Source organism: Euprymna scolopes, chromosome 33 (assembly GCF_053919585.1).
Source record: "Euprymna scolopes isolate OS-2025 chromosome 33, ASM5391958v1, whole genome shotgun sequence".
NCBI lineage: Eukaryota > Metazoa > Mollusca > Cephalopoda > Sepiida > Sepiolidae > Euprymna > Euprymna scolopes.
This window is the reverse complement of record NC_136514.1, coordinates 36,875,343-36,892,687: the sequence shown is the minus strand read 5'-3', so window position 1 is coordinate 36,892,687 and position 17,345 is coordinate 36,875,343. Positions and strand designations below refer to the sequence as shown.

General features: G+C 34.9%; 1 protein-coding gene across 1 annotated transcript in view; it reads left to right on the top strand.

Annotated features, from left to right (window-relative positions):
* The first annotated feature begins 9,270 nt into the window (after positions 1-9,270).
* Positions 9,271-17,345, top strand: part of LOC145258006 (uncharacterized) — a 62,964-nt gene continuing 54,889 nt past the window's right edge. Inside the window, exon 1 of the mRNA XM_080115734.1 lies at positions 9,271-9,542. Coding sequence (XP_079971860.1) covers positions 9,416-9,542 — 127 coding nt within the window. The 5' untranslated portion in view covers positions 9,271-9,415. The remainder of the gene's footprint in view (positions 9,543-17,345) is intronic.

Below are 17,345 nucleotides of genomic sequence, written 5' to 3'. Positions count from 1 at the left end.
AATCTTGAGCACCTGGTGCAACGGGTAAAAAGATGGCTGGTTAATTTTTTTATGCATCTAAAATCAAGCTTCTGTCTTTCTAACATCAACGCTCTGACCCACACCTGGCTCCAATTGAAATGAACGGCCCTCGTCTTAAAGAAGTTCTGTGATCTGACCTTTACTCCCAAGGTAGCTGGGAAAAAATCGTTGGATCATTCTATTCTGCTCCAGTAGATATCTCACTGTCGATGCAATCCTCTACCTGTATAAGAGTCAAGTAGGTCCGAGGATGGAGTACTGTTGCCACATCTGAGCAGGAGATGCTCGAAGCACCCTATTCTGCCTCGACAGTTTAAAACTGACTTCGTAATATAGTAGGTGATGCCATTTTCTCTTCTATGTAACCACTTTCTCGCAGAAAAGACATTGCGAGCCTGCCTACGCTCTATCGTTATTTTCATGGCAAGTGTTCGACTAAGCTACAATTTATAGTTCTGCCTTCGCGAATTTTTCACAAAAAAAAAAAACACTTGCCTAGCCAAAATCACTATCAATAATTTCTCCCGCTCTCTGTCGGTGCCTAAGTTTAAACGTAGATTCCATGAACAAAGCTTCTTTCCTAGAACCGCCCACTTGTGGAATTCTGTTCCGCTGGCCTGCTTTCCAACTGATTACAATATTGCTATCTCTCAGTCCAACGTAAACAAGTTCTTATTGAACCATCCTCGTAAATAATCTATTTATACCAAATTTTCACTGAAAACGATTATTATACTACTGTCCCAATGACTGCCGTACACGCATTAACCCTAATTCTTGAGTGGCCTCTAGCCTTGATATGTGGTGACCTCTTTGTAAAAGAAAAACTATTTTGAGCACCACCGAGTCTCCTGTGGCTCTCTCATGTAAATAAATAAAATAATTCAGTTCTATCTAGACGACAAACACGACACGAGATCTAATAGAAACATATATCAAATATCAATAAACAAAGCAGTTTTTTATTATTTGAAGGGTCATCACTTATCAAGGTCCGGAGGCCACTCAAGGACAAAGGTTAAGTGTTAGTAGATGATGAGACAATATCAGCCACGGTGGAACATGGGTAGGGTTAGATTATCTAAATGGATGACTCAATAGAAATTTATTCACATTAGACTTGAAGACGATGATATTCTAGTCGGCCAGGAAGCAGACAAAAAGTATTGTGTTCTATAAATGGACAGTTCTAGGAAAGAAACTCTGTCGTAGTAAAATAAGAAGCGCATAGAGACAGTGGCGGTAGCAGCAGTTTTAGTATTTATTTTTCGTCACTCTTCGGTCAATTATTTCCTTTTCTTCCCGTGTGCCTAAAACAAAACGGAAGTTTCGTCAGCAAAGTTTCTTTCTGTGAAACACAATATCACATAGCTGATTTCTGGCTGACTACAACATTGCCGTTATAAATTCCAATGTGAACAAATTCTTTTTGAGCCTCCTCTAAAGTAAAGTAATCCATTTCTGACCATTGACAACTATCCTCACTAATCCTCTCACCTGTTAACCTCAATTAATCCTTATCCTCGAGTGGCTTTTGGATCTTGATGAGTGGTGAACTATTAGTAAATAAAAACATTCCGATTTCGTGTTCTCTACGATAATACAACATATTCAACATAGCGGCGTGATTGAGAGGAGACGTAATTACGTGCGAAAGAGAAAATAGAATATCGCATACTCTTTCAGTGGTTCGCAACCTAAAATTTATATTGCACTAGCTGCATATACCCGGCGTTGCCCGGGCGGAGGGATTAGTCACGTATTATTTAAGATACACTGAATATCCTAATTTTTTTATGAAAAGTAATTACGTGTTGGATTTGGGGAAGCATAAAACACATCCATCTTTGTCTATGAAAATCAAACGCGAAATAACCCTCATAGTGTAAATAAATAACCTCACTTCCGGTTTTAAGCGCAACCATTGTCAGCTAATAATAATTGAAAATAAATTAAATTAAATATGAATTAAATTAAAAATAAATTAAATGAACTAACTTTAAATAATATTTCTAAATAGAACAATTAAAATGATTCTATTACAACAAATTACTAATAACATGGATTCAATTATTAAAATAGATTTTCTTTAATGTAATATGCAAATGGGGTTACTCATTGAATGTAGATTTCTTTTGACTACATTGTGTATATACAAACCATGATGGAATAAAAAAGCGTACATAAGCCCGTTTTCGGTATGAAAATTAATTTGTGAAACAATGTACCTTTTGTATTAAATTGTGAACAGACAGGAATACGACTTTACAGGGGGGGGGGCATTTAAAAGTAGCCCGATCGTTCTTATATTTCTCTAATCATTTTTTTAAAAGTAGCCCGATCGCTTTAATCTTTCTCTTAACGCCCGACTGACACCACAAGACAAAAATGCAATTCTTTTTCCAACAAGATGGCACTACATGTTACACATCTCACAGATCACTGACACGAGTTAATGACATGTTTACGGAAGAGAGAACAATAAGCAAAGGATTATGGCCACCACGTTCCCCGGATTTGTCATCATATGATTTTTTTATCTTTGGGGAACTTTAAAACAAAAAGTTTATGCAAATAATCCTCACAATCTAAAGAAGAACATTACCAACGCTATCAGGTGACTCGCCAGAGAAGATCTACAAGCAGTATCTGTAAACGTTGTTAAACGTGACCAGAGATGCATAGATGTCAACGGGAACACTTCCAGCATCTTTTATAACACTACAGTAATGTAAACAATGCTACAGGTAATTTAAACAATAAAAGAATCTTCCTCCTCTGTGCTACATTTTTTTCTGGACTACTTTTAAGAGGGCTGCCTTGTAGATTCAAGGATGTTTTGCGAATTTCGACTAATATTTTTTTATCAAATGAAAATCTTAACTTTATTCTTTAAAGACACTTTACAAAACTTAACACCAAAATGAAAACAAGAAATTAGTAGATTGAAAATAAAAACACACAAATGAGTAACATATGGCCAATCCCTAATTTTTTTTATCTAATCTTTTCTCACACACGCCCTCAGGGAGTGCGAGTACCTCAGGTTGGGAATCCCTGCTCTAATTGTATACCGTCGATTAATTCCGATCGTTTTGGATCGCTGACTGCAATTTCACATAATTACCTTTTCGGGGGGGGGGCGTTGTTTATGACAAAAGAATGACAAAAGAGACCAGATTGCTCCTATTTATTTTCCTCCCTACGAGGGCAGAGTTAGACACAAGGTCGATTTTTAATGTGGGGAAAATCAAGCTCCCCCAAAAGGGGCACACTGGATAGGAACAAAAAAGTGCCTCAGTTATGAAGAATTTCTCCTCTACTGACTGAGGACAGAAAAGGTAAAGTGTAGCATCAGAACAGATACTACGCTGTGATCTTGGCCTAGATCGTTATATAAAAAAAAGTAAACGTCTATATTTAATATTTTGGGAGGTGGGGAGTATTCTGAATATGTTTTGATGAAACATTGGAGATGTGTTCAATACAATTATCGTTGGTTATTTTTTTCACTTTTGTTTTTAGGAGAGTCGCACATATTTGAAGTTGATGGGAACCTTTGAACGCATATAATATGAAATTATCTCTACTTATATATATATATATATATATATATATATATATATATATATATATATATATATATATATATATATAGGCAATTTAAAACGGCTGGGCCGAAATTTTGGAAATTTTACACAAATGTACTTTATGCATCTAACAGTGTTCTTAGATAGATTTTGTTGTACTTCTACATTTATCAATTTTTTCCAAAGTATTACTTTATGAATTTCAGTGGTCGTCGCCGTTCTTATTATATGAAAGGGGTGTAATAATATGTGTGTGTTTTTTTTTTTTTTTATATATATAGTAAGGCTGGTCCGGCCGTTTCCGCTTATTCCCATTATCTGTCGGACATGCCCCGAGTAACTTCGTGGAAGTCGCGTGTCGATAAATACAGAAGCATCGGTTTTGCATAGAAATGTCTAATTATCAAAAATCGATAATCGAAAAACTCCAATTAAAGCAGAAAAAGTCTAATACACCATAACATCACAAGTGCTTTTTAGAAGTTTTGTCGAAGCGTTAGGCGAAAATCCGCGGACAAATTTTTTTGCAAATTATTTTCGTCTGTGAAAACAACAGAAATATTAAGGAAAATATTCGATTGCGGAAACCAACTCACATTACCACCACATTGTTACATTGTTTTGGGATATAATATTGATTGTTTACTTTCTGTTTTATAGTAATTTGTGAAGTTAATCTCTTAAAAGGAGATATTTACTTAGCCTGTCATTTTTGTCGCCTTTTGGGTGCTAGAGTATGCTCAGTAACAAATATGTGTTTAGGAGATTCACTGTCATTTCCAAATCACACTTTCCCTATGGTGATGGCTTAAGAATATCCGATATCCCCAGCCTTCACTGTACAACTCGTTCCAAACCAATTATCACATGGCCAAATATAGTTTTTGGTGCATGGCCAAACATTTGAGTCGGATCGCATCAGAGCCAAATACAAGTCTTAACATAAGTCCTTGTCCAAACAGTACAGTCGGCCAAAATGTTAATCTCAACGCCACAGAAGGAAATAGTCATCCAAGCGGAACGAATCTTAGATATTAGCCCAAATGGTGCCAACATATAAATCATTCGACCTTTTTTTTTTTTTTTTGGAAGATATTTGCGATATTTGTGCTATTTCAGGGCATCCGTTTTAGGGTGCCTTTTTGCAGTGATTTTTATTTTTCGGGTTTTAGTTGGGGGGATTTAGGAGGAAAGCCAATTTAAGAGAATAATCAGATGCGTGCGTGTGTGTGTGTGAGAGAGAGAAAGAGAGAGAGAGAGAGAGAGAGAGAGACATTCTCATATATTAAACATAAAAATAATGAGTTCCAAACATAAATTCACAAAGGAGATATTTTATCTATATGATTATAAAACACAGTGGAACTTCCGCCTTTGCTGGAATTTTGTCTTCGACGATCGGGCGATTTGATCTTTTAAAAAATGGACGATATATGAATATATATATATATATATATATATATATATATATATATATATATATAATTCCACAGCCAAACAAGGTCGTAGCCCACAAGAGCCATGACAATCAACGAACCGGAAGTCCAAGACTCGAGTTTCGCCCACATTTGGGTTCATCAGTTAGACACATCCGAACTCAGGATTCGAAACCCGAGCCTCTAGCATGCGAGGTAAGCACTCTATCAACTGAGCAAACGCCCTGCACAAAAGAAATTCTATTAACCAACACAGATCAAGCAAACCGCGCCGAAATGCGACTGTGAAATGGACCTACTTCGTCTCAACAAGGGACGCGGTCATCCAACCAGCCAATAACCGCAAGCCGATGTCTCACAAGTAGGAGTTTCAACTCGAAAGGACGATGCCATATATATATATATATATATATATATATATATATATATATATATATATATATATATATATATATATATATATATTCTAAACAGAAGGATCGGGTAATAATTCGAATTCAAACACCACCAAATAAAGAACATTAAAATAAACACGCATAAATATTTAAAAAAATTATATAAAATTATATGATAATTGAGAAAAGAGAAAAAAATACGAAACTACGGGTTAAAACGGAAACCTATCTTAACATAGCACCAAAAGACGGAGGAAGTGAGGAGGCATGGCTTTGGAAATCTTTTTACCCAAATACGATGCTCAGCATGTTAAAAATATACCTTTTATTGTAAAAATCTAATGGATAAACATCTGAAGAAGTTGATGGGGACAGGATACTTTTATGGAAACATAAATCATAAAATTGCCTACTCATCAATGAAACAGCTGTAATGGAAAAAATCCAGGAAATAAATGGAGGTTATAAAAAAGAAAACGTGAGTCTTGGAATTTTCAACAAAATTTTACACACACACACACACACACACACACACACATATATATATATATATATATATATATATATATATATATATATATATATATATATATATATATATAGCTTAATGAGTAAGAGGAAGAGAAAGAGTTCAATTCCACAAGAGGAAACTTATCTGGATAATGCCGAGCTCAACAATTATTATTGGAGCTTATACAATAAGACAAGATTATGAAATGAAGTCACAAAACTATATATTGGTAGGTATAGAATGGATCATTTATTGAATAATGGAATACAAGCAAAATTTGGGGGATAGAAGGGACACTTTATGCCAGGGAATTTCGAGGCCTAATGCTTCTCATCAGAAGAGCAGAGAAGGTGCTAGGTAGCACGGGGAAGATGCGGCGTCTAGCGTAGGGTTCATTAGGGACGAAGAAGATAAGGAGGAATTATAGAATGTGGAGGAAGCTTTATTGAATTCTACATAAATAAAGGAGAAGCTTGTTATATATAGTATGATATATAAGATTTTATATGGTCTTTAACATAGTGTTGAGTTTAAGGGGTATATGTTTTAGGGTTAAAATTGGGGGTGGGTGTATTGTTGCTGCGTGGTAAAATTTTAACGGTTTGTGGGGTGTCTATTATCTATGGAGTGGTATTTTTGACAGGCGCAACCTAAACGTCAAATGGCAATATAAAAACACTTATAATGGGAGGGGGGGTAATATTGAGTAGGTAATATTCGGCAATATTTTTAAGTTTCTTCTGTTATGATATAGGGAGTATGATTATAAGGGGGCGGTCGGAGGATAGGATGGCAATGTCTATGAGAGCGTTTACCGTGATGCAAAAGGTTTAAGGATACATATAGTTGGTAAGGTGGAAGAGTAATACCAATAATAGTAGGGTAATTATAATAATGAGAATGATAATAATAATAATAATAATTATAATAATAGTAATAATAATAATAATAATAATAATAATAATAATAATAATAATAATAATAATAATAATAATAATAAAAATAAAATAAAAGTAAAAATAAAGATAAAAAGTAAAAAAAAAGCTAAAAAAAAAAATAAATGAAAAAAAATATTACCAATAGCTGAGATAAAAGTAATGCCAACGTTGAAGGTAATAACAATGAAAATGAAGATAATGGTAACGGTTATGGTCGCAATGACGGGGATAATAACGGGGATTATAATAATAACAGCAATAATAATAATAATAATAATAATAATAATAATAATAATAATAATAATAATAGCGGTAAAAACAAGACAATAATGATAATAATAATAATAGTGATAACAATACTACTACCACTACCTCCGCTATCACTACCACTACTACTAATAATAATAATGATAACAATGTTAATAATAATTACAAGGGAGTGCGTAAAAAAGGAGATACAGACAAGTGGGGGGTGTTGGAATTTTTTTGTACCAATAATAGTGCATTACATTTATTATTTATATTCTGGTTCTTGTATTTGATGTTTTGTATTTCGTATCTCTTATGATTCTTAGTTTCGTATATTTTGGGTTTGCACGAAACTCCCTTTAATTTGAGAAAAGGGAAATGCTAGCTCCTTGATGACGTCACGAGCCCAGCGCGAGATTCGGTCTCTTTGGAATTTCCGGCGACGAGGAGATTGGAAGTCGTTTCATTGCCCGGCGCAGACAAGGAATTTTGGAGCCTCCTTCAAAGAAGAGAACCCAGCAAGAATACCCCAGACATGCGACGAGGCATGCTTCTGAAAACTATCTACGTGGCTACGGTCTGCACGTATTTGGAAGGAGTGTAATTAAAAAAAGACCTTATATTGCGTGGCTACGGTTTGCACGTAAATGGAAGGAGAGAAATTTCTAAAAGGACTTTAAACGAGAAAAAAAGAAAAAGGCACGTGCCTGACTGGCTTTCAGTTTGTGAATACGCTCCTAAAATTTATTACATATGAGAGTGTGATTAGGAACTACTATTTTGAATCATAATATTTATTTGTTCATGGATGCGACATTTTAATATAAGAACCAGTGTTATTTTTTTTTCATTATATGTTACTTGACGTTCTTTGAATTTAATGCCCGCAAAGGGAAAAATTTGCAACTAATTTTATTGTAAATAAATCTCTTTTTCGTTTTGAAACAAGACCTTTATATTTTATTCTTTACCTCCCACCCTTTTTATTTCATGCTTTTATTTATTTTTTTTTTTTCAGGCTAGTTACTTTCGCGTCGACAGGATAACTTTCCGACAGGGGGGGTCAGAATAACAGGAAATACGAGGGAAAAAATAAAATAAAGTAAAATAAATAAATATATATATATATATATACGCACATACACATATATATATACATAAACATGCACACACACACACACACACACACACACATATATATATATATATATATATATATATATATATATATATATATATATATATATATATATATATATATATATATATATAAACACAAAAAAGGAAAGGGGTGAGAATATTGAAACTAGATGAAGAATTAGCCGTAAGAGCTCGAACAAAAAACCATGGGTTTAAATTAAAGAGGTCCTTCTTCACTGAGAAAAATAGATTCAAGAGTCCACAATAAAACTTTAAATTTCTTGGAATCCGATTCTAAAGGCCAGCAAGTTTGTTAAAGCAAGGCCTTGAAAAATGGAATAGATACTTTCTCGTTTATGAACACGAGGGACAGTCAGCGTAGCTACTTTTTGTAATAGTTCTAATATCCAAGCGATGTTGCTATATGTATATAAATTTTAGACCCCTAGCGCCGCTCTGCGACTTTTATTTTCGGAAGAGATAGTTTGAAAATATGGAAACAGACAGACAGACAGACAGACAAACACATATATATATATATATATATATATATATATATATATATATATATATATATATATATATAATCATTGCAGTTTTTTTCTGACAAACAGTACTTTTAGATGCAGTTCTTCGTTGTTTCTGACTTTACAGCTGTTTGTATTCGAAGATAGAACAGTGTTTGCTTACAGCAATGGTATTGCTATTAATAATTAAATAGATCAAAGTGCGATTAAGGTTAGGCTTGGGGGTTAAAACACTAAATGTTTAAGTTATTGTGTCTTTCGGATTACGATAGATGAAACAAACGTGATCAGGTTGGCTTTAGAATTAATTACCTCAAAATGACTCACGAAACGCGACACGAGACATTAAAAGAGCGTCCAAAGGCAGACATTTTGGCGCCCGATATGTTTATTGTCGGCGCCATCTTTGCTCGAACGGAAACGCCATTCGTACTCTTTTTTTTTTCTCTTTCGTTCGCAAAAGTTCGAGGAGGACTGTAGCTGATAAAATCGAATCTGCTATAAAGGAATGCCCACTTCTCTTTTCAGTTTTTTTTTTATCTATTTTTCCGTGCCTTGAACCAATTTTCTTTCAGAATACAACTGCCACCGTCTCTGGCCAGTACCAGATGAGTGACCATTTAGGAAAGCGCTGTCTGTCATCCTCCCATGGCCGTGGATTTCCGACTCCCTGTGAATTTCCGACACCCTGCAAACTTACTCCTTCGGAAGAAACTGGTATAACTGGTATTAACGGTTCGTCTTCTTTTTTTTTTTTTTTTTAGCAAATTTGAGCGCAATCCATATTTAGATGCATGAAAATTTGGGTTGGAAAGTCACCGTTCTTTAACACTCCGATGAAAGCTATGAATAAATTTCTTCTATCTAAGACTATGACACGAATAGGTATTTCACTCGTGCGACGTTTATTGTTAGTTAAATTTTATTAAGGAAGAATGTATTAAAAGATTAAAAACAAACAAACAAAAAAAGAACGAATCAACACAAATTTTAAGAAGACGTGTAGCCAAACATAATTTAGAGCAATAGGAAAGGTCACATCGTTGCATCAGTTCAACGAGCTTCTTGTAACTATAATTTTGAAAGGTCAAATCTCATTTACAGTCAAAAACGTTGTACTTATTGAAACATAATTATATGGTAACGAAAGCTGACTAAATCGAGTCTTAAAAGGTTATTGAGTGCACATGTTCCATATCTGGATGACCTGCTTTTCAGTTTTGTCATTCGAAACGAACGGAGTTGAATTTTTCAGCCATTTATTTTTATTTTATTTATTTTTATTTATTTATTATTTATTTATTTATTTTCTTTTGCATTAAGTTCAACAAGATTCTTGTAAACAGAATCATCAAAACAGTATATATATATATATATATATATATATATATATATATATATATATATATATATATATATATATATATATATATATATATATATATATATATATATATAGCTCCACAAGGCAGTGGAGCTATTTGGCGGTAGTTGGTGAAAATTTGAAAATATTTCAAATTTTGACGAAAATAATTACAATAACTACAATAACTACAATATTATATTCGTAAAAATTTGAAATATTTTCAAATTTTCACCAACTACCGTCAAATAGCTCCGCTGCCTTGTGGGTGCCTTGGGAAAAACGAAGGCTAATGGAAGTAAACCCTGATAAAAACTTCGGTTTGGAACCCCGAAGGACGGATGGTGAAGCAGTGCATCACCTTTCCAGCAACTCCTGAAGCTGCGCTGGCTCCCACCGTATTGGCTTACTTTTTACCGGACTTTGTCTGCAACGTCGATAGGGGGAATCTGGTAACTGGACAAACCTAAATCTACTTATCACCAACTCAGGCTCAGAAAACCCATTCCAGCTTCGAACTCTGCAGTCACGGCAGACGCTGCAGTGCACCAGACTAGATGCAGAATGTCATTATCTTGTTAAACGGAAGGTTGCCATCAATTTTAAGAACGTCATTTTCATTTATAATTTCAAAGGTCATCTATAATATAAATCTCATCTGTCTATTTAAAGATATGTATGTATGTATGTATGTATGTATGTATGTATGCCTAAAACTTTTGAATGACGTATCGGAACGTGACGAAAAAAAGTATCGTTTTAAACCTCGGAGTTTCGGACGACAAACATCGAAAAATTGGCCAAAAACATTAATTCCTTCACTCTCAACGGGGCAGTTTTCTACAAAGAGGGGCCGCTTTTTTCGCCGATATTTTCGAAAGTCATCCACTCTTTTCGATTGACTAGCCTTAATTTTGACGTTCGTCACTGCCGGTTTTGAGATGGACGCAACAGCAAAGACGTCACGTTTTTCTTTCTTTTTTTCACGTTCTTTTTCTCCTTCGCGGTACGGGTTCGAGCCTGCCTGCCTACTACCACTTTATTATTATTATTATTATTAGTAGTAGTAGTAGTAGTAGTAGTAGTAGTAGTAGTAGTATTTTGCTTAACACACACCTCCAAACACTCGGTCAACGCCGGGCACACAGGCTAGTGATAAATAAAGGAACAATCTATTTTAAATAATATTTTTAATGCGACAGAGACAAACGATACTATTTTAAAGGCACTCAACTTAGAAGATTATAGTTAAAATATCCTGAGGTGGGGGATCTGTTTATAGTTGTAGCAAACACACACAAACTTTAGCAAAAAAATGTTTGGCGAATGCTAGTGATGAGACGATTTCAATAGTTTTCCCGATTCCGATACAATTAACGATTCTCTTTTAAATTCCCGATTCCGATACAATTAACAATTCTCTTTTAAATTCCCGATTCCGATGCAATTAACGAATCTGTTCTTAATTCCCGATTCCTATACAATTAACGATTCTGGTCTGACGCAACGTTGTCCGCGAACCAACACACGTTGTGTCCAGTCTCAGTCGCAAAGGAAACCAAGACAAAGCATAGGAAATAATTCCAACTCGCTTGTTCTTTTTAGCAACAGCATTTATTATAGATTTCCTCATTGGTGAATCCGTCATGTCGCCATCACGTTCTCCGCGTCTTGCATGTGATCTCGATGTCATTTCGTCTTTCTCGTGATCGTTCTCTTTCTCTTTTTATAGTCTTTTTTCTCCCACCGGTGACGTCACTTCCCATACATTTACATCCGCGCTATGTTACACCGATTTCGATAAAAAAAAAAAGAAACGATACTCTTCCAAATTACCGATTTCGATTTTGATTTTTTTAATCACTAATATTTAGCTATATAGTTCTTTTATTTGTTTTTTGTTTTGTTTTTGTTTTGTTTTTTGGACGGCATAATCACGTTGACATACCGGTTCCCGCTGGATCACCGAATAAGCAATGTTGAACCTGGTCAGTACTAAATGGGTGACCATTGGGACTTCCAGGTGTTGTGTGTGCTCTCTGCTTATCTCGGCATTGTTTCTAGTTGTCCTGGTATTTTCCTTGTCACTGGACTCAAACATTTCTGATTCAGAAGAGGTGTGGCTGAGATTGCGTAACCCTTGCCTCACAATTACACGAGCAACGCCCTTACAGGGGGTGTCCCTTGTCTTTCGAGACTAAACACAGCCATCGATCGATCTTTTTTTTTGTTTGTTTTTTTTTTTTTTAATTTTCAAATTACCGTAAAAAAACACGTACATACACTTTCGCAAACGTAAAAAATGCACTTCTGTTTTATTAATAGTTTAAAATTAATAAACATTTATCATTTTATCATTAATATCAGCAATAAGTAAAATAAAAAGGATTAAAAGAATCGTTTTATGGCATCGGAAACTAGGCACAATCTTTTTTTTTCTGATTCCGATACCGATTCCGATTCCCCCAAAATGTTCCAATTCTTCTAATTCCCGATTCCGATTAATCGTCCCAACACTAGTGAATACGGTTCAACCAAACCCGTATATTTTTAACATGTGGAATTTGTCAGAATTTTTTTTTTTTTTTTCAAAATATTATTTCGATATTTATCGACGCTTTTAGTCTTCTTTTAATTCAAGTCATACATTTCTCTCCGACTCTAAAAAAAAAACATTTTAGAAACAAGATATTTCACTGTTGATTATCTTTAATGTAAGATTTTATTGTAAGTAGCTGGCAAATCGCATATACATCCACTACACACTACTTTACTTTGACAAAGAAAAACGTAAGGTGATAGTTCTACCTCTGCCCTCTGCCTAAATTGTGTATATACAACCTCCCAGTGGTTATTGTTACTTCTATCCCTCGGGAACGAGCCTAACACTTGCTTCTGTTCCTAATATCAATATCAGTTCCAACAGACCGGCTTTGTTTCTGACCGGGGCATTCCCTTTTCATAACGGCTCTATTGTATACTTACAGTAAGAATCTGATTACCAAAGATATGGGGTATCTGATTGTCATCACCTCAAGGTCCCATGATTGACGGAATTATTATTAGAGTTCCCTGCTGGCTCATTTTTCTTTTGGCTTCGTTTTCGGCAATATTTTTTATCTTAAACCAGAAGAACAAAAAAATAATAAAATAAATAAAGGCATATCACCTTATTTCTATAAGTTATCTCCATCCTGTGGAACTGAATTACTGCTATCTATTGGTGCCCTCCGTCAGTAAGTAGGAATTATGTTAGCTAGTGTGATTTCGGGAGGGTGACATTAAGTACATGTCAGGACAACTTGACGGCAAACGGAAATAGACCTAGTGCACTTAGCTTAAGTGAGGCGGGAAGGGTCAAGGATTAGTTCCCTTGACAAAACACGCTAAAAGCAAGTGTCGAAGATTATTCGATAGCCATTACATTACGTGTTCTGGACGGGAGAAAATTTCGAGGCAGTTGGAGTCAAGGAAGCGACCGACAATGTCAAAATCTAAATTCATATTTCCTCGAGACCTGCCCGTTCGTCGATCATTTTTGGGGCTAAGTAAGAAGGAATTAATTTAGCACCTCTTTTAGAAAGGATTAATTTTAGACTGTTTTTGGTCTCTCTTCTTGTGAACTAATTTTTACTCTCGCATAAAACCTTTGAAACCATTAACAAATCTCCATTATTCTTCTATAAGTGGGTTTTATTTGCCTAATTAAACAACTGGTTCAAATAATCCAAATAATGCTAATCTTTATATTCAAATTCAGAAATGTAATAATTACTAATATTCCACACAAATCAATCGGGACATCAAAATTACAATCAAATAAGTTGCCTAGATCTGTACTTGTGTTATATACTCTACTCCAGTAAGTGGGGATTATGTTAATTAGTATGAGTTTTGGGAGTGTTACATAAAGTACATATCAAGCTAACTTGGCGACAAACAGAAATAGACCCAGTGCACCTATCGTGAGTGAGGCGAGAGTGATCAAGGGTTATCCTACTAGACAAAACACGTTAGAAACAGGTGCGACGATATTGCATAAGAACATCACGTGTTTTGGATGGGACAGAGTTTCGAGGCATTTCGATTTGAGGGTACAGCCAGGCCACACATGCCCGACAATATAAAAATCTAAGAGAATATTGCGACAATTTAAAACTAAGCAAGATAATTAAGTAAGGGAGTTAATTTTAGCCTATCTTTTAGAAGGAATTATTTTAGTATCTTTCCTTTTTGAACGCACTTCTCTCCCCCAATAAAGCTTTTGAAATCGTCAAGAAGTTTCCATAATGTTTCTACACGTGGGTTTTATTCGCCTGAGTTAAACAACCGAATCAACAGTCACTAGACGATGCAACAATACAGATAATCGGCCGCAAACATGGAAAGGCGTCGATCAAAGAATGAAGACCAGACTGCGCACGTATGTAAAACAAAATTGTCTCTTGATCGCTTACTGGCAACACCATAACAAGTGCAGCGAGTACGTATTTGTGTGTAAAAGACTAGGTGCTTCTTTTCGTTTAATCCTTTTCTTTTATGAAATTTTACATCACATATGATACTAGTAAAGTTACTTCTAATAAATACTTGTGCATTATGCACGGTGCACATCATCTGTATTTGTAAAAAAAAGTTCGATCTCAGGTTGATGCAAAATTTTATGCCGGTTTGTAGAAGCGGCATTTGAAACCAATCAACTCTAGTGTTCTGACTTCCTCACTTCTCCCACACCTCTCATGATCCCTCACAGACTTCCTGCCTTCCTCGAATCTCTTATGCCACTCAAAAACTGATGCTAAGTTCATGAATAATTGTCCAAAAGCAGTCTGAAGTATTCTATATGTTTTTTTGGCATTTCTATGCAAGTTTAAATCAGATTGCATTTTGGAAATTCACCAGCTGTGACAATCAGGCTTTAGTAGGATAGATTCCAATTCCTGCTCATGCGAATATGGAATCATCAAATTTATCAGTCATCTCATATGATGTATAGCAATAACATACTGAATTTCCAAGTGCCTACGACAATTTTTAATGCTTGTACAAAAATGTCTGGAAAACTATTTAAGGCACCGCGTATATGAATTTTTTGCGTATTCGTTTATACAAAATTTCTAAATTTAGATAAATATGTTCAAGCGCATTGAAGTGGGAACTATGACAATAGTAAGCTGTAGCAGTTTAAAACTGTACGATACGATTCGATTTTGAAACAATTCATTTTAAAATTAGTAAAATCAAAGCACCAGTAGATTTTCCGATTACATTTTCGCATTGCATTTCTATCTTTGTGACAATCAGGCGATCTCATTAGAATACATAGGGGTGAAAGATGATAACGTACGTACGAATACGAAATAACTTAACGCTTAATTATACATCAAATCGATGCAAAAAATTTTCTTTGTGCATTTTAAACGCTGCAACTTATTTTATGCATATTGTTATTAAAAATATCATGATTAATTTATAACTTTTTATTATCAGATTATTGAAGCATTATTCATATTTTCTCACTCATGTTGACTCGCAAATAAACTTCTTTAGTCAACAAAAAGGAAGTCAGCTTCCATTATGATAATGCTCGCCCTCACACAGCACTGTTTGTGAGAGATCTAGAAGAATTTGGTTGGTAAATCGTATTCCATCCTGCAGATTCTTCTGATCCATCTCCCTCGAATTGTCATAAATCTAAGGATTACAAAACTATTTAGATAACATTAGGTAAACATTACAAGGGGAGATTGAGCACGAATTCACATCAACATTTAATAAGTAAGGCATCAGATCAATGCAAAAGTTTTTCTTGGTTTGTAGGAGCGGCATTTTAAACCAATGTAATTTATTTCATTCATATTGTTGTGGCACTATATTTAGGTAGTGCCACGAGCCGCCATGGCCTCTCCCCAGCATTGCCAGGAGGTGATTGGGTTTCGCGCGGAGTAATACAAAAGAAAAGGAACCACAATGGAATTTTTCATTCCCTCGGCTTCTTTTGTCCGTACAGCCATGGGGTGAGTACATATTTTATGTCCCTCTGTAAATGAGAGCAGAGCAGTGGCACGCAGCACTAGTTAGGGCTAGTTAGTTTTAAAAAGCTAATTATGAAAATCAATTATGATCTGTAATTTGTTTTGTAATATATTGTAATATGTTTGTAATTTGTAAAATAAATAGATAATATTATTTTTCATATGTATTACAATTGTGTGTCGTGTATTGTTTTGTGCCTGCCTCAATGTGTCGAGACGGTCCTAGCATCAAGACGATTCCAGCCAAAAGGAGCCACCAAAGCGAAGACGTCATCCTGAGAGAATGCCAGCCACACCCAACATCCCAGGTATGCCTTTAATCTTCACCTCGACAAAAAGACGTTTCACCGACAGATACTATTGATTGGCCAATTGTCACAGTATGGTATCGTTTCCAGGACATTTAGTGTAAGACGTGGGACGGTTTACATTGTTAAACATGTCACCATGATAAATTTATGACCTTTTCTTTCAGATTATCAAAGCATCATTTTTATTTTTCCTGCAATATTCAGACCCATGCTGACCCTAAAATGATCTTCTTTAGTCAACAGAAAGGATGTCATCTTCCATCATGATAATGCTCGTCCACACACAGCACTACTGACCAAAGATCTTCTAAGAGAATTTGGTTGCAAAATCCTGTATCATCCTGCCTACTCTCCTTACCTAGCTCCCTCGGATTACCACTTATTTCGAGAATTACAAAACTATTTATATGGCCTTATGTTTACATCATAAGAGGAGATGTAATACGAGTTAAATTCATATTTCACATCAAAACCTAAGGAATTTTACAGGCGAGCTTTGTCGTACCTGTGAAGCCTTTACGCTTTTTATAATCAAATATGAAAGCTTACATTGTTCGTTAGATATGACGAAACTGGAAACGATAGTTGTTTGCACTTAAAGCTCTATAACGTGTTGACCTCTCTTTGTTTTAGTACATTGTTTTTAAAGGAATTCTATTTAATTAATTGTGGCAACTGATATCTTAAACAAAATAGCTCATCGTATCACACTTCGTCGTTCTTTTTTTCTTTCCCTTTCCTTTTTTTATTATTTTCTTCGTTCTTTGTCTTTCCCTTTACTTTTGCTTTCTTTCATTGTTTTTCATTTGGGGGTTATTGTTTTTTATAT